Source organism: Ostrinia nubilalis, chromosome 3 (assembly GCF_963855985.1).
Source record: "Ostrinia nubilalis chromosome 3, ilOstNubi1.1, whole genome shotgun sequence".
Classification (NCBI taxonomy): Eukaryota; Metazoa; Arthropoda; class Insecta; order Lepidoptera; family Crambidae; genus Ostrinia; species Ostrinia nubilalis.
In genome coordinates, this window is record NC_087090.1 from 5,982,774 (window position 1) to 6,007,210 (window position 24,437).

The following is a 24,437-nucleotide window of genomic DNA, read 5'->3' on the forward strand; positions in this document are numbered from 1 at the left end:
CCTCATTGTTATAGCATTGCTGCAAAATCTGAAAAGCTTTTAAATATTTTAAGATGCGTTTCTGGTGTCTGGTGGGGTGCTCACCCAGCGTCATTAAGACTTTTATACAATGCTATTATAAGAAGTGTACTTGACTATGGCAGTTTCTATCTAGAGCCTTGTAATTTAGTTGGTTTAAGTAAATTGGATGCGATTCAATCTAAAGCGCTAAGGATTATAGCTGGTGCTATGAAATCGAGTCCAATAAATGCCTTGCAAGCTGAATGTGTTGAGCCCCCATTGAAATTACGTCGCCAATATTTATGTGACAAGTATCTTTTCCGTGTACTTCAATTTGCTGACCATCCTATATATAGCAAACTCAACAGACTTAATGATTTAATTGATACTTCCTCTTATTGGTCACGCAAATCTCCTCCTTGTGTGATTATTAGTTTTCGTAAATTTGTATCAATCCAAGCCCCAGTCCACAGATCCTCCTTTCTTCCGATATTTTCTGTAAATTTTGAATCCCTTATTCTTACTCCGACAATTCATTTCAACCTAGACATACATAAGGATGACAATAATGCTAACATTAAGTTCAATCAGATCGTAGACGAACACTGGGGCGATTGGCATCATATCTATTGCGATGCATCTAAGCACTCTCCAACGGGTCATGTTGGCGTTGGTGTATACCATAAACAATATCATATTGTCCAGAAAATAAAACTCCCTCCAGAATCATCAGTCTTTACAGGAGAATGTTTTGGACTGTTTAAGGCTTTAGAGTATGCTCTCCTTATGAAATTAAACAAAACTGTAATATTTTGTGACTCTAAAAGTGCTTTGCAGGCATTACATAAATTTCCATTTAAGAACAATACTAATTATCCTATTATTACAGAATGTAGGAAATTACTTCACAAATGTAGTCTTAACAGTCATTTAATTAATTTTGCGTGGATTCCTAGTCATACCAATATTCCAGGAAATGATAAAGCTGATAAGCTGGCCAATGAAGCGGTTGAATGTGGAGATATACATCCATACACAAATTATTGCCATGACTTAACGGCAGCCCTTCCCAAAGCTTATCTCAAATCTGCCTGGGATGAGAATTGGGAGTTCACTAGCCAATCTAAGGGGAAACATTACAAGCTCATTCAACCATCCATCCTTTCTAAACCATGGTTTGTTAAAATGAATCTTTCCAAAACAGTTACTACCATTTTAACTAGAATGCGACTTGGTCACGTGTGCACTCCAGCACACTTGGCTAAAATTCATGTACTTGATAATGATTCGTGCACTTGTGGTTCTGGCGTCGGAGACTTAAATCACATATTTTTTTACTGTTGCCTATATGATCGTTCCTCTTTTATTAGTTCTCTTTTAGCCATTAAAATTCCTTTTCCTACATCCATCACTTGCCTATTATATACCAATAATATTGATGTTTATAATATCCTAGCCGAATTTATTACCCATAATAATATAAAATTGTAAATAGTAATGTATATTGTACTTATGTAAATATTATTTTATTTTTATTATTTTGTACTTATATCACACCTAAATTGATCCTATGAAAACCATCCTTTGTTCCGTTTCCTACCGTAATTGATTCGTTTCCCTACCTTTTAACTTTAACCCAATCCCACCCTGTCTAAACGCAATGTCCGCAAAACTTATGACAAAACTGAACGCAAAAATCAAGAACCCTGTCGTGGCTAAACGCAATCCGCGAGAGCCATAAAGAAGAAAAAAAAAAAAAAAAAAATTTGGCTTTTGAAGAATAGAGATTTATTTAGAGCTTTGTTTGTTCATTAAAATAGGTCAGATGGGAGGTGGTGACTTGGTTGGTGTTTTTATTTGAGAACTCTTGTTAAGTGTGGTTAAGTTTCATTAATTTACTTCAAATTTTTTTTTAGAATTCCAAAAAATCATGGCATCCAAACACAATAAAGAACCAGGAGAGGGTTTGGAAGGCAGAACAGGCGGCTGCAGAAGAAAAGAAACGTATTATGGAGTTGCAACGTGAAAGAGCTGAGGAAATGGGGCGAGCAGAACTAAATGAAATGGCCAGACGCAATGCTGGCTCCTCTAATGACAACCGCTTAAACTGGATGTATGATGTACGTTGATGAGAATATTTTTTTAGGATTATGGTGATTACAAGTAGAGCTGACTATTTAAAGTTAGAAATTGATATTTTCTTCAGCATCCATAATGGATACTAAATACTATAATTTAGTTAGTATGATCTTTTAAATAATAAGGCGTCTCATTAACTTAAACATGGTTTTGGAAAAAATATGTGACATGGACATTGGGCAAAGAGTGCTAACTTACCTGGTGACTGACTTATTTATTTCCACAGAAACCTGACAAGAAAGTACAAGATGAGGACTATTTGCTCGGTAAATCAATAGAAAAAAATTATGGGCAGTCTGAAAAAGAAGAGCAAGACACAATACCAGCTGTTGCACGTAGAATTGTTGGCTCGAGTATGATGGCCAGTTCTGGAGATGGCCAGGTCGACTTAGCTCGCAAGATGCGTGAGGATCCTCTCTTACTTGTCAAAGAAAGAGAACGAGCTGCAAGGGCAGCACTGCTCAATAATCCATTGCAAAGACGTCGTCTGGCAGATTTATTGCGCAAGGAACAGGTAAAATACAGTTTTATTTTTAACATTTTGCCTTATTGTAGATTTAATAAACAGCTCTGATAAATCTGGCATTGAGTTTTTCTCCATGATTTCTTATTAACATCTTTCATGAAATTTTCAGGAGGAAAGAAAACATAAAGTTAAGAAAAAGTCAAAGAAGAAAGGAAAAGATCTAGACGAGAAACTTGCAGCTAAACTTTCAGCTTTAAGTGGGGATAAAGGTGTAGATATTGCTAAACTACTCAATTCAGATTCAGATTCTTTGTCAGACTCTGATGATAAACACTCTAAAAAGAAGAAAAAAAAGTTAGATTCAGACTCCTCATCAGACTCTGATGATAAAAACTCTAAAAAGAAGAAAAAGAGGAAGAAAGAAGAAAAAATAAAGAAGAAATCCAAAAAAGAAAAGAAGAAATCTTATCATTCAGAATCAGATGATTCATCTAACGAAGAGGTTAAGCAGAGTAAGAATAAATACCCAGAGGACTTCAATGAAAAACATTCACACAGTCACAAATCTGAATCCAGAAAGCGTAGGAGTGAGACTGAAGTTTCAGATTATGAGTATAAAAAGAAATATGACAATTCCAGAAAGGAGTTATATAAGGTAAACAAACAACGCAGGGGATCAAGTGATGACGATGACAAGCACTATAGGAAGAGATCAATGAATGAACATAATAAAAAGGCAGAGCGGGAGAAGCACAAGAAAGGTGGGGGATTGAGTGCAGAGGAGAGAGCGGCCAAGTTAGCAGAGATGGCGGCGGCCGGCGCCGAGCGCGAGGTGCAGCGCGGCCGCCGCGTGGCCGACCAGCGCCGCGCCGACGCCGCCGCCGACGCGCGCGCCCGCCCGCCCCCCGCCAAGACCGAGGCCAGGGCCCTGCCCGACTCCCTGGAGAGCCGGATACATTCCAACAGGCACTACATACAACGCGACAGGCATCACATGAATGAAAACTTCGCACGAAGGTAACGACCTTCGACGTTTAATAATAAACCACATTTTTATTGAATAGTTTATTTTATTGTTAATAAATAATTAATTGAATTATAATAATGAATGAAAAATAATGTTACAATATTATGTTTTAATTTCCAAAGAATCTTGTGTAGCCAAAACAGCAAAAGGACATAGTTCCAAATTCAATCCAAGGGTATTTTCTCCTTCACGATCTGTAACAGAGATGATTTAATTAATTTCGTATAAAAAAATAGATTTCTCAAATTTTAATCAGTTTATTCCATTTCAGTAAATTTTTTTGCCTACATTTAATAGCGAATAGTCAACCATTTGAACTCTCTGGTTGAGATAAAAGAATAAATATAAGATAAGATAAGATAAGATAAATTTATTAATATAATATACACTTTAAATTCAAAGTGATTTTAATTTCTTAAAGCATTCTTCTGTATTCCTTAGTTAAAAATAAGATTGGATCTTCTGTATCTAACGGATTCCAAATTAGCATGAGGTAAATGCATGGTAAATGCTATCATGTTCTTAGGGCTCGCGCGCACGGGTGACTTGTCTTGTCGCCTTGACGAAAAAGTTTCTGTCACGTCGCTCCATACATACATTTCCATGATCTTGATAAGAGTGACGACATCAGTTACGGCGACAAGTCACCCGTGCGCGCCAGCCTATAAAGGCACATAAATACACTTGTAGATGTTAAATCTCATCATCTGTTTAGGTGCTACCATGACACAGACAAAAACAGAAACACACATCAAACATAATAATATATTTTTTACCCATCTTTTATGATGTGGGTTAAAACACGAATAATCTGACTTCAGTGCATTAATGAAATAAAAAAATTACGATTACGATTAGAATTACGATGTCTTCGTAAAATTGTGAAATCTAACCTAGACTGTAGGATTTACAACTTAACGCGTTATATTATAAACTGACGGAGTTCACAATTTCACGGTGACATACATAAACTGGTCTACAGTACAAAGATATAAAATACTTTCTAATGAAAATGCCACTAATGTGAGTCACATATCCTTAGATTGGAAGAAATAGATTAAAGCATTTCGATATCGACAGTCGACCATACAACGTGAAGTGAAGGTGCGTGTTTGAACACTTAAGTGCGCCGATTCAAAGCGAATCATCAAGACTGGCGCATATTTATTGAACACACAAGAGCGGAGCTAACACAAGTCGGCCCGGCGCTCCGTCGGCGGAGCGGGCCGACGTACCTCGGCGCACATCCCGGCGTAGACGGGGTCGGTGTCCCAGGGCCCGCGCTCGGGCAGCGGCAGCGCGCGGCGCCGCAGCTCGGCCACCAGCTCGGGCACGTCCATGATGGGGATGGGGTCGAGGCGCCGCGCGCGCGCCGCCAGGTACTCCACGTAGTGCGGCCTGCAACACGCCAGGTGACAGACCTCCTGCAGCGCGCGGCGGTAGAGCCCGTCCAGCGAGCCGTAGGGCCGCGGCGGCGGGCGCAGCGCGGCGCGCCGCACCAGCGTCTCCAGGTCGCCCACGTCCAGCAGCGGCAGCGGGTCCAGGCCGCGCGCGCGCACCACGCGCGACAGGTACTCCAGGTAGTGGTTCCTGCAACCAACGCCGCGCTCACCGCTCTCCGTCTCGCTCGCTCGGCCTCGCCGCTGCCGACCCTTCGACTCCACCGGAGGATGACTTTCTAACGAGCACCTCGTTTTTGGGTCTCATTCAACGGTGTTCGAATACTCCTTGGTATTCTTCCGTGCCAATTAACGTATAGGAGTACGGTATTTAAAACAATGATGGACCGAAATTTTCCAATCATATTAGATAGTTTCAGTGGATAATATAGAAAAAATATGAATATCATCGGTTTATTTCAAAATTTCTAGACTTGAACATCTCTGTAAGTAGGTATCCGTAAACAGGTACTTACTTGCATAGTCCGGCATAGTTGGCAGGCGCTTCGCTACCGCACGTGCCGTCCACGAGGCCGGTGGGCGTCTCCCGCTGCAGTTGTATGGGGCACCGGTTCGGGCTGCCCTCGGGCGCTGCTGTCTCGTATTCCACGTTGTTCATCTATGACAACAATATTATTTTCTTACAACCAAATTGTGGATCGAATGCTTGAATAAATTAGATGAACTATACTACAGGGATAACTTATCAAAGTAGCAAACCCGGTTTAGCTAGAAAGAATAACGGCCCTAATATTATTCCCTGAGGTACCCCAATATGTAAAGAATATTATTTCCATTGATATTTCCAACATAATGTACTAAAGTTTTTAAAAGGTAAGATCTCTTATAGTTGTTTAAGAAGTACATATGATTCGATAGATTTTCAACGTGGTCAAAGGCCGTACTAATAATTTAAATACACATTCCTTGGATAAAATAGTTTTACGAGGTAAACCGCTGATCATTTCATGTTGTGCCTACCTGTAGAAGTGTTTGCAGTTCATGAGGCTCCTTGTCGCGCAGGTAGAAGAGACAGTTCCGCGGGTGGTGCGCGTGTAGCCCCAGCTTAGCGCAATATTCGCTGAGCCCGCAGCGAGCTCCCATCATAAATGGCTTTCCACACCCATAGCAGAATTCGTATTTGCATTGCGTGCATGTGAAGTGCATACAGCCACCCCTAAAACATAAAAGATCTTTGTAAGAATTCCAATTTCATCAAAGGTAAGTAAATGGTGTCTAATTAATTTATTTTCGAATTTAGATACCTTGATAGTGAATATTTGAAGTGGCATCTCGGACATTCAAGGCCATTTTCACGTAAATGCTGTTGAACTGCGGCGATGGCTCGTTCTGGATCATTATCTTCCAACCAAGCGGTGTATTGCTCGCAAGTCAAGCCCTCGTGGTTAACAGACCACTGAAATTGAAATTATCAAAGGTAATATTAGAAACTGACTTAAGCTATGTGCTGTTTTAAGTATCTTTAACTATGCTAAATAATCGTACCTGTTTCCTACATTTGGCGCAGCTCACTGACCGGCACTCCGGGCAACGGATTTTCTTTTGTTTCGGGTGCACAAAGAATCCCGAGGAACACTCCATGCACCATCGGAAATTTGGATCACGTGCCAGGGTTCTGTCTCGCAACTGTAAAAAGAATGCAAACATTTTTAAGGCTTGTGTTCGTATTTTGGAAAAATCTGATTTTATGACGCGTTCTGAGTGCAGTGGCGTAACTATACCATCCGAGGCCCGTGGCAAATTCTGTGCATGGGGCCCTTGGCGTATAAGGTCCAAGGGCCTAGGGCTGTTTTTCAGGGAAGGCTGAAGCATCCCGTGCGCTTAGCATCTTGAGCCGGGGGCCCGTGGCATTTTGCCAGCTCTGCCACCCTATAGTTACGCCACTAAGTGATTCTTAGATAAATGATTGGTTTAATTTATGTTTAATGTATTCTGATATATCTGGAGTTTCAACTGCATCTGCACGTGCAACAGTTCTAACATACGTCACGCTTGCAGCTGCAGCACTAGCATCGTTCGTGACATCGTCAGACGTCACTGGTTATTGGTTTTACGATGACCATAATATGTTGAATCTCCGTAACGAACTAAAGTCGCTGACATAGCCCAACGGAATAGCAAGCTGAAGCGGCAATGGGCAGGGCACATAGTACGCAGAACTGACGGCCGATGGGGCAGAAAGGTTCTGGAATGGAGGCCGCGTACAGTCGACCTACAAGGTGGACCGACGACATCGTAAAGGTAGCAGGGAAGCGCTGGACGCAGGCCGCTACCAATCGATCAACATGGAAAGCATTGGGGGAAGGCCTATGTTCAGCAGCGGACGTCCTATGGCTGAAATGATGATGATGATGATGTTGAATCTCACCTTCCTCTGAAACAGCTCGTGCACGTCAGCCTCGAGCAAGGTCTTGAGCTGTATGTCGAGGTGCGCGAAGTACTCCAGCCACTCGTCCTCGGGCAGGCTCTCGAGCTCGGGCAGCTTGCAGTAGGGGCACACGCAGTCCGCGATGCTGCGCTCCGTGACCTGCACCGTGAAGTACAGCCGCGCGCACGAGCGGCAGCAGCGGTGCGTGCAGCGCAGCATCGACACCATCTGGAAGGTTCACAATTTATCAGAGAACCATGTCTTCAACTTATTTGCCAGATAAAATTCAACTCTATTTGTTGTTATCAAGGCACAAAGCTTTTGGCATTTGACTTCAATTGATTAAGAGTAGGCGCACACCGTTGATTTTTAGTTGGCCGATAGTTGTGCCCGATTTTAATTTGTAGGAAGAATCGGCCAAATCCAATCGGCGTAGTGGCGCACACTATACATGCCCATACTGATCAACTGCCCGACTAAACTATCGGCCGACGAAAAATCAACGGTGTGCGCCTACTCTTAAAGGAAGAGTAGCCGGTTTGAAAAATTGAAATAAATTGAGTCATCTAGCTAAATTCACAACTATGCTATTTATTAGACGTATGTATGTTTATAGTTTAGTCTCGCTTGCAACTTGCGAGATCGTAATAGTAAATGGTTGTAAACGTGTTTTAGTTATTTGAAATCTTATGTGGATGGTTTTATGTGCCTAGGGCAACATATTCTTCTTCTTTTTTGATGTTGGCAATACACGTCGAGGCCAACTTGATTAGTGCCATTTTTAAGTTTCAAGTGAGACGAGTTACAAAATGGGACCAAGTGGGATGAGACTTCGGTAAATTAAATGATATAATGAAGGATGATAGATGCTACCCCTTCCCACACTTTGAGTCTCAGTAAAGTTGTGGTGCTTTACTGAGACTTCATGGACTACCTGAGAGAACCCGAAGAATCACGGTGCACTGTTTTGTGACCGCTAACATGACGCTTCACATTCCCGCCTAGAAGTCCTAGGGCGACATCCTATCCTACCCCACTAGCCCCTACCTCGTGCTCGGGGAGGCGCTCGGCGCACAGCTCGCAGTCCTGGTGCAGGTAGGCGAGCGCGGCGGGCAGGTCGGCGCACTCCAGCGCGGCCAGCAGCGCCGCCGCCGCCTCCGCGCCGCGCGACACCAGCTCCACCGCCAGCCGCGCCTGCTCCCACGTCTCGCTCGCGCCCTCTGCCAGCAGCATGCGCGCTTGCCGCTGGGAAATGGCGGGGAATATATCAGTCATAACGAATCGTACCTATTTCAGAGTTTATAGTAAACTGAAACAAGAGGGCACGACACGATATTTCTAATGGAATTTTCGCCTTTCGATAAACGAAGCCACGATAGCCGAACGGTGAAATCGGACTGGCCGTCTCGTGATCCGGGGAACACGGGTAATTTTAATATGATCAGTCGGCAGAGGAAGACCGCCAAAAAGTTGGACAGATGACATCCGGCAACAAGCTGGAATAAACTGGATGCAAGCGGCCGGGGACAGAAGTAGGTAAAATGTGAAGCCACGATAGCTGAACGGTGAAGGGGTCGGACTGGCTGACTCGTGGATCCGAGGAACGCGAAAAAAAAAACTGACGAACCAGAACATACAAAGGTGGTTAGCTGGTTGTTTTTAAAATTACGTTGTAAATTTTTGATGTTGTTGAATATTACTTACCTCAGGCGAACCTTCCGGAATCCGGACTTTGGCAAGGTCGATGATTTGTCCAGACACCCGACGTACAGTAACAGGCGGCGGCGGTGACGGTGGTCTATTAGGTTCTTCGCTTTCTTTAGAAAACGGCACTGGGGTATCTTCGGCGTCACTTTCTGTCCATTCATCTTCCGTGCGGCAAGATTCTCTAAAGAAATTGCTCTTTTTTTCTTTGGGAGGTGCAGCTTTTGACGGTGAAGGTTGCTTCGCCTCTTGAGTGGGGGGCGGCGGGGCAGGCTTTTTCTTATGCATCGTAGATGTCGACGGTTTTGCTTCTACCGTACTTGGCACAGAGATGGAAGTTTTTGGAAATTTATTATCAAACAGTCGAGTTTGAAGTTGTTTTACGTGACCGCTTTGAATGTTACCGAAGTGAGATTTGGGAGGCGCCGGTGCGGGGTACTGCTTAAGGGAGCCTCGTCGAACTGGTACCTTGGAAGCTATAACTTTTGGAGAAGTCTTGTCTCCTTTTTGCTTATTATTTTGCACAACTTTTACTAATTTTGGAATATTTGATTTAATGGCATTGAATGTTTTATTTATTTTACTCTGATTTTGTGGCTTTGTAATTATTTTCTCAGGAGATTTATTATTGCTGTCCGAAACTTCGTTATTTATCTCTACTTTGTTGTCCAAAATATCAGAGACATCTTTTGATTCTGTTCTATCAACATTTTCTGTTATTTTATTACTCAAGTTTTCCTGAGTATTTGTATTATTTTCTAAGATTGTATTATCATCATCTACTAAGTCAGTTTGTTCCGTTGGAGTAACGTCTGAGTCAGCTGTACCCATTGAATCATCCTCATCTGATGATTGTGGCAAGCTTTTCATCGACGTTACAGGCGTTTCAGTAATAATAAAATCATTTTCTAATGCGGATGTTTCTTCTGTGATTTGAACAACAGTATGCTCTTGTATTTCATTATTAATCTCCTCATTTCCTTCTAAATGTTCTATAATAGCATTCAGTGCTATTTGGTTGTTTTCAGATATTATTAATTGTATTGGTGGCATAGCCTTAAATGTTGAAATTGCGACTAATTGCTTAGTGATATTTATCCTGGGAATCATTATTGGTTCAGGCGAAACATTTTTAGGTTCGTCTTGAATTGAAATTATATTATTTTGGTTTCCTATTGATGCATTATCAGGTGATTTCTGCTTGTCATTTTTATTATTTGTAATAACTGGCTGTACATTATTTGAGGTTAGCTCTGATCGGCTATTTTGTTGGTCATTGGATTTATTATGATCAGGGCGCGTAGGGCTAACTTTTCCTTTATTATTTGAATTTAGTTGAGCATAAATTTCTTCGAAAGAATTAACTTCTACAAATAAATTGTTATTAAGATCTTCTCTTCTCTCATTTGTTATTTTGGGCTCATCGATGGTAAGTGATATAGTATGCTCTTCTTGTAGGCTACGCGCTATCGAATCTAAGATTTCAATATTGGTGTTTTTGAAGTCTTCCATTTGATCTTCTATGTGATCCATAGCTTCTTCGAATTGATCGTTTTCTTCCGAACTAGTCCTTTGAATTATGGTAGGCCGTCTTTCATGTAAACGGTCTTCTTCACTTTCCTCATCAGAACTTTCACTTTCATTTGTTGATAACTCATCAGTTTCTTTATCTTCAGTATCACTATAGCTAGACTCGTGTTCTGTTGAAATATCAGATTCATTTGAACTGCTATCTGCTTCACTCTGTGATATGTTTCTACTATCAATAGAATTTATATCTGAATTAATTTCATCTCTCATTTGTTGTATCAGTCTTTGAGTGTTATCAACAAGGTCATTTAAATTATTAGATTTATCTTGAGATTGAATATCAGCTTGTGTTTTTTCTATATTATTTTCAGTCGTTACTTTTCTTATGTTCTTTTGGACTGCAACTTGCGGCGTCGGTGATGTATTTTTTACGTTGTTAGTTTCAGTCACCGTTTTAGGTATGGGTGAAGTAATCGGTACATCTGATAAAATCGGCTCTGCATTTGCTGTCGAAATACTTGCATTTTCTATTTCTACGTTAGATGTGAGATCTTTATTTGGCGTATCAAATTGTTGACTAGAATTCAAAGTTATATTTGTAATTCTATCTTCGTCAGCTGCTATATTTGGCTTCGTCGGGGACGAAGAAAGTTGACTAGTTTGCTGCATCGTATAAACATTATTTAATGTAACTTCCAAAGACTCATTTGATTTGTCTTTTTCGGGCGACCGTTTCTTTAATTTATTCGAGTCTATCAATTCATGAGATGTGTGATTTGTTTGCATGTTAATATTATTATTAATATTAGTGTTTTTTTCAATATTAGAATATAAATCATTCTCATCCACGTCAAACGTGTCTCGTTTCGAATCTGTTTCTGCCGAAAAATGGGCGCCGTCCGACCCATCCTTGCGATTATTGACATTGGGGAGGGGACTGGACCTGGTGAGAGCGTTGTATGCCTCTATGAAGTCGTTCTCAGATTGGATAAAATCTAGTAAATGCGGTTTGCCTCCAACGTTGCCGTCCGCCGCGGACATCGCCGCCAACTCGTCGGGCAGGAAGCCTCCCAGAACCAAGTCGTCGGGGATCACTGGAGCGCTCGCTCCCACGAGGAGCCTTTTCAGGTCCGCGGCGACGTCATCGGCGACGTCGTCGTACGGGTGGGGAACCACGGCCCAGGGCTCGACGGGCTCCCGGGCGGCGTCGAGGGGGAGATACATCCAGTCGTCGTCCCGCAATTTGTTCGGCGGCGGCTCGTACTCGTCCGAGCTATCTTCGGCTGAAACGTAAACGTGACGGTTATGGCGTGTGAGGACGGTGGGACGGTACGGACTACCGGCTGGAGGCGAGATTACCGCGCGTGTGGGCGCGCGGCGGCGGCGCGGCGTCGTCGTCGGCGCCCGCCGGGGAGCCCCACACGCGCCCGCGCAGCCGCCGCTCCGAGCTCGTGCCCTGCTCCGTCTGCAACATAACCCGACATGCGCTCTGTCATCTGATTCTTATCATAACATGCTTAATTTTTAAATCGTGACATTAACATGCAATTTGACAAAACGCAAAGCTTACACAATACGTTTACACAGAAGCTCACGGTCGCGGTGAGTCTACAGCTACACATACCTAGTTGATGGTTAGTGATATAATTTTCACATTTGAGTGGAAGGTGGAAGCGATAAGTGATCTCTCACTCGATTATTTCTAAACTATACAAGATATCGATAAACTATAGTCTGGTCGCCGAGTAATTATGTTGCTGTTGCGCTCGCACACTCACTGCGGGCGCCCGTCGCACAGTCGCAACTGCAATACACGCGAGCGATAAGGATGGGTAGCCTGGGGTCATTGGACAAAATTCTACGTGCTCAGAGACCGGGCTTTAGTTACAGAAACCCGGTCAGATAGTGCATAATTTAACTGCTTCTGTTGTGCTGACCTGTCGGCGGTGCCTCTCGACGCAGTCGGTGACGGCGGGCCACATGGCGCCGCGGTGCCTCGCTAGCGCGGCGCGTGCCTCCAGCTCGGAAACACGCGCGTTCGGCGCCAGGCGGGCGGCGGCTGCGCGTACGCCAGCACATAGGCTCGGCCAGCGCCCGCGCAGCCACGCTAGCGGCGCTGCTGGGCTCTGCGCTAGCGCAGCTTGAACCTGCAACGCAACACCACGACGTCGTCATTGTTTCTGAGATGTTCAATACTTCGATGGTCATCATTACCACATCGCTAACCGAAAGCAATAAGGTACACACGACAGCACATCAGGTTACCCATTTTTGTTGCAAACTCGCCCCTATTACAAGAACCCACAGTGGTTACGTTGACGTGCCGTCGTCCGTACAAATACCAATTCGATAAATAATCAGGTGATAAGATCTAACTACGATTACGTGCTATGTGCTACTTGACTGTTTTGTTTTATGCGTTATTTATTGTCCACATTTAAATAAATCTTTCCTTAGTCTACCTCCAGGGATCAGATACTGAGGAACCAAAAAGATTTACGTTACGTTTCTCATCCTCAGGCCCTCAGTTTGAATCTTGACTGTTGCGAGCTAGTCTTAAATATAATACAAAAACTTAAACATAATGTCAGTGGTAGTAGCAGTAACCTCAGCGGCGCTGAAGCCGAGCCGCTCGGCCTCGGCCATGAGGCGCGCCAGCTCCAGGCCGCGCGACGCCGCGCCGGCCGCGCCCGCGCCCGCCAGCGCCTCCATCGACATCGCGCGCCCGGGTTCTGGGGACGCCGCCTGGAGAACAAACCGCTTGTTAGTATATCAAGGTTCAACAAATTTAAACTACAGTGTACCATTTGGAACCTTCCCAATGGATAGGATCCGTAGAGATGAACGCGCTACAGTTGAAAGACTCAGCGTGTAGAAGGCGTGGCCTATGGGTCATAAGAATGCTTAAGGTCACCGGAAGGGTGATGAAGCGGGTTATGCTTGGTGTTTCCCCCCTGGCAGTTGCCGGGATCATAGCTCGTAGAGACGATGGCCGTTGGGGCAGAAGCTCTGGAGTGGCGACCACGGGCCGGAAGACATAGCGTGGGCAGGCCTCCCACTAAGTGGACCGACGATCGCGGGAAGGTCGCAGGAAGAACCTGTATGCACGCAGCGCAGGACCTGTTGTTATGGAAATCCTTGGGGGAGGCCTTTGTTCAGCAGTGGACGTCATTTGGCTAAAACGAACGTAGAAACGGCATGGCCGCTTGCTGATCTCCACTCGAGGGCTGTTGGGGCTTTCTCTCTCCAGTGGGGGTTGCGGGGGGAGGTGGTAGGATAGACCTGCGAGTAGTAGCTGTCGAGGTGCTCGGCACGGCGCGTGAGGCGCGCGGGCGGCCGGCGCTCGCTGCCGCTCCACGCGGGGGCTGCGGGGTACCTGCGAGTAGTAGCTGGCGCGGCGCGGGGCGCGGGGCTCGCGGCGCAGGTCGAGGTGCGAGGCGCGCGGCGCGTGAGGCGCGCGGGCGGCCGGCGCTCGCTGCCGCTCCACGCGGGGGCTGCGGGGTACCTGCGAGTAGTAGCTGGCGCGGCGCGGGGCGCGGGGCTCGCGGCGCAGGTCGAGGTGCGAGGCGCGGCGCGTGAGGCGCGCGGGCGGCCGGCGCTCGCTGCCGCTCCACGCGGGGGCTGCGGGGTACCTGCGAGTAGTAGCTGGCGCGGCGCGGGGCGCGGGGCTCGCGGCGCAGGTCGAGGTGCGAGGCGCGCGGCGCGTGAGGCGCGCGGGCGGCCGGCGCTCGCTGCCGCTCCACGCGGGGGCTGCGGGGTACCTGCGAGTAGTAGCTGGCGCGGCGCGGGGCGCGGGGCTCGCGGCGCAGGTCGAGGTGCGAGGCGCGGCGCGTGAGGCGCGCGGGCGGCCGGCGCTCGCTGCCGCTCCACGCGGGGGCTGCGGGGTACCTGCGAGTAGTAGCTGGCGCGGCGCGGGGCGCGGGGCTCGCGGCGCAGGTCGAGGTGCGAGGCGCGGCGCGTGAGGCGCGCGGGCGGCCGGCGCTCGCTGCCGCTCCACGCGGGGGCTGCGGGGTACCTGCGAGTAGTAGCTGGCGCGGCGCGGGGCGCGGGGCTCGCGGCGCAGGTCGAGGTGCGAGGCGCGGCGCGTGAGGCGCGCGGGCGGCCGGCGCTCGCTGCCGCTCCACGCGGGGGCTGCGGGGTACCTGCGAGTAGTAGCTGGCGCGGCGCGGGGCGCGGGGCTCGCGGCGCAGGTCGAGGTGCGAGGCGCGGCGCGTGAGGCGCGCGGGCGGCCGGCGCTCGCTGCCGCTCCACGCGGGGGCTGCGGGGTACCTGCGAGTAGTAGCTGGCGCGGCGCGGGGCGCGGGGCTCGCGGCGCAGGTCGAGGTGCGAGGCGCGGCGCGTGAGGCGCGCGGGCGGCCGGCGCTCGCTGCCGCTCCACGCGGGGGCTGCGGGGTACCTGCGAGTAGTAGCTGGCGCGGCGCGGGGCGCGGGGCTCGCGGCGCAGGTCGAGGTGCGAGGCGCGGCGCGTGAGGCGCGCGGGCGGCCGGCGCTCGCTGCCGCTCCACGCGGGGGCTGCGGGGTACCTGCGAGTAGTAGCTGGCGCGGCGCGGGGCGCGGGGCTCGCGGCGCAGGTCGAGGTGCGAGGCGCGGCGCGTGAGGCGCGCGGGCGGCCGGCGCTCGCTGCCGCTCCACGCGGGGGCTGCGGGGTACCTGCGAGTAGTAGCTGGCGCGGCGCGGGGCGCGGGGCTCGCGGCGCAGGTCGAGGTGCGAGGCGCGGCGCGTGAGGCGCGCGGGCGGCCGGCGCTCGCTGCCGCTCCACGCGGGGGCTGCGGGGTACCTGCGAGTAGTAGCTGGCGCGGCGCGGGGCGCGGGGCTCGCGGCGCAGGTCGAGGTGCGAGGCGCGGCGCGTGAGGCGCGCGGGCGGCCGGCGCTCGCTGCCGCTCCACGCGGGGGCTGCGGGGTACCTGCGAGTAGTAGCTGGCGCGGCGCGGGGCGCGGGGCTCGCGGCGCAGGTCGAGGTGCGAGGCGCGGCGCGTGAGGCGCGCGGGCGGCCGGCGCTCGCTGCCGCTCCACGCGGGGGCTGCGGGGTACCTGCGAGTAGTAGCTGGCGCGGCGCGGGGCGCGGGGCTCGCGGCGCAGGTCGAGGTGCGAGGCGCGGCGCGTGAGGCGCGCGGGCGGCCGGCGCTCGCTGCCGCTCCACGCGGGGGCTGCGGGGTACCTGCGAGTAGTAGCTGGCGCGGCGCGGGGCGCGGGGCTCGCGGCGCAGGTCGAGGTGCGAGGCGCGGCGCGTGAGGCGCGCGGGCGGCCGGCGCTCGCTGCCGCTCCACGCGGGGGCTGCGGGGTACCTGCGAGTAGTAGCTGGCGCGGCGCGGGGCGCGGGGCTCGCGGCGCAGGTCGAGGTGCGAGGCGCGGCGCGTGAGGCGCGCGGGCGGCCGGCGCTCGCTGCCGCTCCACGCGGGGGCTGCGGGGTACCTGCGAGTAGTAGCTGGCGCGGCGCGGGGCGCGGGGCTCGCGGCGCAGGTCGAGGTGCGAGGCGCGGCGCGTGAGGCGCGCGGGCGGCCGGCGCTCGCTGCCGCTCCACGCGGGGGCTGCGGGGTACCTGCGAGTAGTAGCTGGCGCGGCGCGGGGCGCGGGGCTCGCGGCGCAGGTCGAGGTGCGAGGCGCGGCGCGTGAGGCGCGCGGGCGGCCGGCGCTCGCTGCCGCTCCACTCGGGCGGGCTGCTGTCGCGAGTCTCCCGCCACTCCCACCGCCCCCCTCCGCCGCCGCTAGTTCGCGCGCTGCGTTCGCTCTCCTGAAACAGAAATTACCAATTAAAGCCGCTGAATTATATCCGCTGGAAACCTCTCGTCTTTTCTGATCAGAATGGCTACGAGAATATCCCTCATCCCAATTGGGTATTTGACACTATTCTCCAATACATCTAAAGCACAACTTTTTAAACCTTCATAATAAATAATAATAAATACACTTTATTGCACACCAAACAAATAACATAACAGAAGAAAAGGAACACACAAGGTACAATTATTTTTCTTATAGACTTCATTTTGGTCTAAAACCTAGTCAATTTTAAATAACCTGTAAATTGAGATTTTGGTTACTTTTAAAGAAGTAGTTTAATTGACTTGACAAAATAGTGACATCATTGCTAGTGTTGCCATACCAAATCTATGGGAGAGTCTCGTTTTGACAGTTATAAAAAGTATGACAATTGATTGGTGGTATCAAACACCGTATCGTGGTCATTCCTGGTAGTTTCCACTTTCTGCTGCCGTGTCTTACCCTCGTGTCGCTGGAGAGCGAGTGCCGGCTGTGCGAGCGCTCGCGGCGGCTGTCGTCGCGGAAGCGTCTCCGCGCGCGCGAACGAGACGCTGACGGGGCGCGCTCCCACGCGTTTGGCACCTCGTACGTCTAGGAACATGACACATTATAAAGTAGTACTTTTGATGCTATAAAACTCATGAAACTAAGTGACAAAATCAAATAAACCCGTTAATAATATAGATCGTCACTAAGAAAATTCAAAAAGAAAACAAAATAATGAGATCTTATGTATAATGGGTATGTTACTAATTCACCACTGCTGTAAAGTGGTTTTATATCAAACTTTGTTCTAATGGTGAGTAACCTGAAGCATAATGCAACAAAGCTGAATCTCCTAAGTCCAAACGGTCTAAACCCATTCAAAAGCTACAAAACTTAAGTTACTATTTGTTTTTACCTGTGTGGAGATACTTTGCGGCGGTGGAGACGTACCGGTATTAGATACGTTGGCTCGCAGGGACGTGGACGACGAGCGACTCTCAATCGCGTCCCGCGGGGGGGACGTCCCAGCTGACTTTTTTTGAACGGGGGACGCGCGTATTGTATTCTCGCGGGGAGGGGAGGGGCCTACTGAGATGCTGTGCCGCACTGGTGGTTCTGGTTGCTTCACTTCTTTATACGGAGACACTCTCATCGATATATTTTGTCTCGGTGGAGATGGTCCGACGCTGATAGAATGCTGGGTCTCTCTGGGCGGGGACGGCCCCACGCCCATATCATGACGTCGCGATGGTTCTACACTTTGTTCGCGGGTGGGAGTAACTAGGCGGTTTATTTGTTTTCGATTGTTCTCTTCTCGTGGCGGCGAGGGGCCGCAGCCGGTAGAAATGCGTTCCTTTTTGGGAACAGTTTTGTTTGATGTTGATTCTCCATCTGGGAATTGTAATAAACATAATTACTGCGATACTATTCCTAGTAAAATGTTAACTTTGGGCAAAACATTAAGTACATACTTTGATGAGTTCGGCTGTCGACGACGCGGACTGGCGATGGCGATGCCACTCGATTGACAGTCCGCGGCGGAGGCGGGTCGTCGTCCAGGTCCAGTCGGCTGATGCCTCGCGCGCTTTCCGCTACGCTACGAGCGCTGTCCGCTACGCTTCGAGCGTTTTCCGCTGCGGTTCTTGGACTGTCAGCGCGTCGGCCACTACAACAATACAATATTAATTAGTAGTTGTGTGTAGTTATTAAAATTTCTTTAGCGATTAGAGTCGCTTCTCAAACTAAATTATAAATAACTTGAAAAAATAGAACTGCCTAAGGCGGGTAAGCGAAAGGCCGTGGGTTCGATTCCCGCCTTAGGCAGATCGACTTTTCAAGTTATTTATAATTTAGTTGTGTGTAGTTTACAATCAAAGTAGTCAAAAGTTAAAATCCTTGGTTATCAAGGATACATAAACGTGAGTAATATTTTTATAGTCAAATATTGGAAAAAAAGATTAGCTGTTGCCAGGCCTGAAGCAGAGGGTGACTGTCAGAAGAATTCAACGAACTTGTAAAAATTAAAACCTACCTACCGATTCCAAGACAATCGCACCCCCCCCCCCCTGTATCATGACATAGACCGCAGATTTGCCATGAAGATGTGCCAGTGAGTACTAATCTGCGCGACTTGTGTCACCCCCTGATGCTTGGCACCCGGGGCGGACCGCCCCCACCGCCCCTACTGGTAGAGACATTACGAGTAGATAGTGGTAGCTCAGTTACCTCGTGGCGTCTCCAGGTGCTTGTACAATCTGGGGCGCGGCGGTGGGCGTGCGGCAGCAGACGGCGCACACGCGCTCGCCGGGCTCGTTGACGAACGTGCAGTGCTCGCACTGCCACGCCGCGGCCGCCGGCGCCGGAGCCGGACCTAACCACTCTTCGGTCTCCTCTTGCTTTGGTGGTGCTTCGTCTGAGAAATACAGGTTTTTTAATGCAACACATACAATACAATATTTTGTAGGCATGACGCATATCTTTTATATTGAGGCCGCAAACAAAAGCTAGAAAGTTCTGGAATGTGATTTTAATATGATCGGTCGATACAGCATGGGTTGGCAGAGGAAGACCGCCTGAAAGATGGACAGGTGACATCCGGCGACAAGCTGGAATAAACCGGATGCAAGTAGCCGACGACAGAAGTCGGTTGAAGAGGAGGCCTATGCTCGAAAATTAACCCTAAAAGCTGATAGAATAGAATACATACTGGCAACATGGCTGAGCCTGCGCTCGCGCTCGGGTTCATTGCCACGCCCCCTCTCGCTGTCGGGCACGTTTCCGCGTCCACGCTCGCTCTCCGGGCCGCGGCTTCGTGCTCTGTCGCTATCACGGCGGTGTACACGGCTGCGGGAAGTCTCGTGGGCGTGACCACGACTGTTATCATGGGCGTGACTACGGCTGTTGTCATGGCCGCGGTCACTGTCACTCTCGCTCTCAGAGTCGGCGTCGCTAGATGGCAGCGGCGGCGGCGAGGGAGTGCGGTGCTTGGGCCGGCGAGAGGCGCGAGATCTCACGCTCATAGCGGGCGATGCCGCGCGTGAGCCCGCTCGGGAGGCGGCGCGGGATACCGCGCGGCTGTCCACTGAAGACAATATAAAATGCTATCAGCTCTAGTTGTGGCAAAAAAGTGTCTTTAAACTGTAGTACCAGGTACTACCTGAAAAGAGGCTAAGAGAGCGCCTGAATTTCTTGCACTGTTTAGGCTTTTTCAAGGCATATAACAAGAAAGGAACAAATGGTGTGGGATCGTCGAGCTGAGAGCTCTTTATTATACCTTTTAGCCAAAGATTGATTAAGCTAGTTTACCAAACACATACAACTGTTCTCTCACCTCTGCGGTAAGGCTGCGGCGTCTGCGGCGCGTGCATATGCGGATGAGCATGGGCGTGAGGGTGCGCGAGCGGCGCGGGCGGGTGGCAGCAGGCGGGCGGCCACGCGGCCCACGGCTGGTGGTCGAGGCTGGCGCAGCTGCCATAGCGCCAGCCGCCCGCGCAGCCGGCACAGCCCGGGCACGCCGCCCCCACCATGCCCCCCATCCCCCCCATGCCCCCACCGCTCAGCTCCAGCACCGAGGCCCCCCGCCGCATCGGCCGACCCCAGTTCTGAGCCTGGACGCTCTCCGGACTCTCCCAGCTTTCTGGCCCCATTTGTTGCTGACGAAAATGAACATTATTTGTGATGATTGATCGCAGTTTAAAGTGCTTTCCGACTAATATCTCGTATAATTATTAGCACGTTTGCCAACTTTGCCAAAAATATAAATGACTGCTATACGATACTACCTACATCAAGGATATTTTAAATGAAAGTTTAATATACGTTTCTAGCGCAGGCACGAAATCAGCGATGAGCATAATAGGTATTGCGTATAGCTATGACCATGTATGTCATCATCACCGTTTAGTCATAATAACATAGATTTATACATCATACATTTAGATGCGTCTACCTTGCGTCTGCATGATCATAAACAAAATTCCTTGGCTGCGACTACGTTAAGAAGCATTTCGCACATCTCTACAACTTTGAAACTTGTCACTTGCATTTATTTTACCTGCATCATGTTAGGTGGAACATTGAAGCCCGGCAATGACCCACGTGGTCTTCCCCAGCCAGTCAGATGCCCTAACGTATTGGTCTGAGCCGGCACTACAGGCGCAGGAGAATGGTGCGCCGCAGGCAAATAGGGCACACTACCCAGATGCGTAGGTCCTGCTGCTAGCTTCTGAAGATGAGGTGGTATCTGCTGATTATGCTGACTCGGCCGATTGTTCAGCGGCATCGTTTGAGTGTGCATCATGGGATTTATGGAGTGAGAACCGAGAGTCGAGTTGCGCTGTTCCGCCACCGATGGAGGTCTGGGACTCGCGCTCATTCTGTCACCGCTAATCTGAAATATTTGGAAATACGAAGTTGTAGTTGTATCTCTAAAATAAAATTGTGAACACAGCAAAACGATTCTCTATAAGTATTGCAGCTCAAATTATTACAAATAAGCATAGGAAAACTTGTGACACGGACGATTCAAAGAAGTTGTTTTGGAGGTTTTACCTTGTGTCTTCGCGGTGGAGGCACTGGGGGAGCAGCCTTCGGTGGCAGAGGCGGTCGTTCGTCCCGCATTTGGTTCAAGGATAATGCCTGTATAAAAATACTTATGATACAACATACACAACAACTTAATTATTCATTAACTATAAGGGACAGTTCCTATTACTAGAATTGAAGAGTTGCCAAAGAATTCAATAGTAATGTGTGTTGGTTTATTATTTTTATTTATTACGTATCACACACACTACCTATACATCTGTTTACTATAACTTGAGTAATTTATAAACCATAAAATAACTAAACTCTCAAAATTATAACTACGACGTTTTTGATCCATGGGTACTAGAAGTAGCCTAACATGTAGCATACTCTATAATTTTAAGAGTTGTTTTCTATAAGTTGTTTGCCTTCCAAAAACTTTTATTGTATCTCCAGGAAAATTAGTCACATCACACCATGGAAAAGCTTATGGATATCTGGTACTTCGTAAACTTTCTGATTTCCTCTTTCTTCTCAGTCACCTGTCTCTGGTGGTGGCGGCGCTTAGGGTGCCGGTGGTACATGTCGTCGCAGGAGGCGCAGAGCGCTCGCCGACCGCACTCGGTGCAGCGGACCCGCGCGCCTCCGCCCCCGCAAAGACCGCATGACGCTGCTTCAACTGGATGCCCTGGAGTTCAGTATCTGACTAAGACAAGGGCCTGTGCACACCACATTTATTGAAGCGTGCCGTTGCGGCGTCGACGAGCTTTTTAGCGATAGACATGCAAATCAGACGCAGCCTGTAGAGCTTTGTAGGAAAAAAGCGCGGCACGTTTAAACAACGTGGTGTGCACAGGCCCTAGAGGTCCACATTAAGGGTCTTAAATCAAGGTTACTTTTCCACAAGAGATTTGCGATTAAAATGCGTGGTTCAGGGATGCTTTTCACTTCACCATTTCTTAAAGATACGCTAAGCTAATTTTGGTAATTCAAGTGGGTCTACGGTGGTTTGCAAACCCATTCCTCGCAACGCATCGTATGATCTTATCAAGACCCTTGATGGAGAAGCAGCCTAATAAGTAGTGATATTTTTTTTTCAGCGCCGATCTTCCATAATGAGATATCTACTGGTAATACTAGTAACGATTGAACTAGATTTACAATTGATTTGTCGGGAATATGCACAGCAACTTGTGTAAACTGAATTTATAGGCGAACGAACGGCTATTGCCCCAAATACTGAAGTCGTTGACCGTCATAAATATCTAATTATAGAAGCATGTGCTAACTAGGTTTAGCTGTCAATCAATCCCAAATACACAAACGTTTTGTCTAGTCAGTATTACATGATACCTAATAACTTTTCTTAAATTCAGAATAATGTAATATAGTAACTTATCAACAATGATCTAGATTATTCTGAAAACTTTTTTCAGTGCGTTTGATTTGAAAAGTAGCTATTTTATGTTGTTTATAATTCAAATTGTATTTATTTCAGTTCACAACACTACAAACGTTTATAAAGTTACTGTCTTCTTATTCTTACCTGTAGGAGGACGCGGCGGAGGTGGCGGTGGCGGCTGCAGCTTGGCGTTCACATACTGTTCGGAGGGGAACTCCACGACTTCGTAATCTGGCTCTGGTTTGGCGATAGGCGCCCGCGATAGCGTCGGCGTGCGCAGAGTGAGTTTTGAGGAGGAGTGCATCTGAGGCTGAGGTCTCACGCCCTGCGTCTGCGCCGGCACCCGCGCCGCGAGCTGCGCCGGCGGCGGGCTGGTCAAGACCCGCGGGTCACGACCGCGACCCTTCAGCATCTCTGACGAAATGAGACAAGTCAAGAGACTGCGAGCAAACTTACAGATTTCTGGGTTCTAACTACCATAAATCACGGCAATATAGGTAACTGCAGAATAGTTCGTTCCACAATATTATTATTATACACTCGACATCAAATAAATCGCACCTCCCGCGACAAGCATTTTCAAACGTATGCTTCCCCACTTCCCACCAATATTGGCACCATTTGAAAGGCTAGTTCTAACCTTCATTTCATTAAAGGAAAGGTTTTTACCCCAAAAATGTGTCTTTAGAAGGATCCAGAGTCACTTCTTCAAAAAATAGGTAGTTACGCTAGAGCCAATTTTTATGGCTATAAAACTGTTAAGTTGGGATTAATCGCTATCCATCTGTTAAAGAGGACACGTGAGATCATTATTTGGTTTTATAACCATAAAAATTGGTCTAAATGATCCCATAGGTGGGCCCAAAGTAAGGTATTTTTTCAAGTCACATTTATGGTATATGTTAATCATTTATTAAGAAATTAAATGTGTTTTTCTTTAAGGATATTTATTGGGCTTTCAAATGACACCAATATTGTTGGGGCACCATGATTGTGTCAGAAGAAAATCGTTAAAGTTCGCGTCGCGGAAGGTGCGGTTTATTTGATGTTGAGTATATTAGGGTTTCAAGTCGTAGGACGTTATTTCTATTTAGTAGTTTCGTCTTGCACAATTTTATAATTTATGATATTTGAGGATTGATTCTGACACTCAGCAGAACACCATACTATGCATGTACAATATTAATAAACATTGATACATATGACTTCTGTAACTGTCTCTATCAAGATGTGTAAGCGCCAGCAGCTGTGACCGGGATAGAGCGGGCGTTGCCACTTTGCAGACGCCTATAGCCGACCCAATTATTTCAACATTTATTTCTCAAAACATCGGAATAACAAATAAATTGAGTATTTAATTCTTCACATACAAAAAACATATATGTACACACACCTGTGCAACTTTCCGGTCCAAAATAACCAATGTCTGAAATAGCGTATGCATTTTCTAATAATAAACAAGACAGAATATAATACCCAGAATATGGTTTGCATTCGCAATTCAGGTGAAGTGTAAACTGTTTCGTAATTTACAAGAAAAGTGGGTACGTACTTGATTTCCTGCTATCTGTTTTCTAACAGATTTGAGAACTAAATCGCACTAAGATATATCACGAATCACACACATAACTGGGTCGTTATTATGCAACCACGCACTTTTCTCCTGGGACACTGCACTCGCGTGGGACCTTCTGCGGGCCCTGAGGGAGCGTGAGCTCGCCGAACTTTCGCTCTGCGGCGGGCGGTATAGGTTAATCGTGCACCCTATCCGGACGAAATTGACAGCGGGAAGACGCGTGCGCACCTCTATTTCGGTACGCGGCCGCGTTGCCCCGATTCTACTAAAATTACTACGACGCGCCTGCTATTTCCGCACTCCTCTGTGCCCTCTCGTCCGCAGCTCTTTGCTAAAATGTTTCACATCATAGTACACTTGATGGATTAATTTAATAGCGTCTTAACACTTATTTAATGCTCGTTAATGATATCTAGATGCTACTCCAATTCCTCTATGTACTCTCAGGAGCTTTTTGGTCAAATATACGACCTCTTCAATGAATGATTTCTTC

The 24,437-nt window shown here is 48.2% G+C and overlaps 2 protein-coding genes across 2 annotated transcripts; one reads left to right on the forward strand and one right to left on the reverse strand.

The window, feature by feature from the left end:
* The first annotated feature begins 1,761 nt into the window (after positions 1 to 1,761).
* Positions 1,762 to 3,626, forward strand: LOC135088150 (pre-mRNA-splicing factor CWC25 homolog). The gene is made up of 4 exons (XM_063983035.1): positions 1,762 to 1,843; positions 1,917 to 2,120; positions 2,366 to 2,653; positions 2,775 to 3,626. The coding sequence occupies exons 1-4, from the start codon at positions 1,826 to 1,828 to the stop codon at positions 3,624 to 3,626; spliced, it is 1,362 nt and encodes a 453-aa protein (XP_063839105.1). The 5' UTR covers positions 1,762 to 1,825.
* On the reverse strand, positions 3,464 to 24,192 carry LOC135088151 (uncharacterized). The gene is made up of 24 exons (XM_063983036.1): positions 23,921 to 24,192; positions 22,513 to 22,782; positions 21,509 to 21,654; positions 20,991 to 21,077; positions 20,494 to 20,829; positions 19,771 to 20,092; positions 19,147 to 19,521; positions 18,666 to 18,852; positions 17,912 to 18,105; positions 17,356 to 17,831; positions 16,917 to 17,045; positions 13,882 to 16,425; positions 13,302 to 13,439; positions 12,632 to 12,841; positions 12,054 to 12,159; positions 9,165 to 11,977; positions 8,508 to 8,705; positions 7,461 to 7,688; positions 6,578 to 6,718; positions 6,337 to 6,488; positions 6,053 to 6,248; positions 5,548 to 5,690; positions 5,054 to 5,222; positions 3,464 to 3,826 (listed from the first exon to the last, which is right to left on the reverse strand). Exons 2-24 carry the CDS (start codon positions 22,778 to 22,780, stop codon positions 3,797 to 3,799), a joined length of 9,588 nt encoding a protein of 3,195 aa, XP_063839106.1. The 5' UTR covers positions 22,781 to 22,782; positions 23,921 to 24,192; the 3' UTR covers positions 3,464 to 3,796.
* Positions 24,193 to 24,437: the final 245 nt, after the last annotated feature.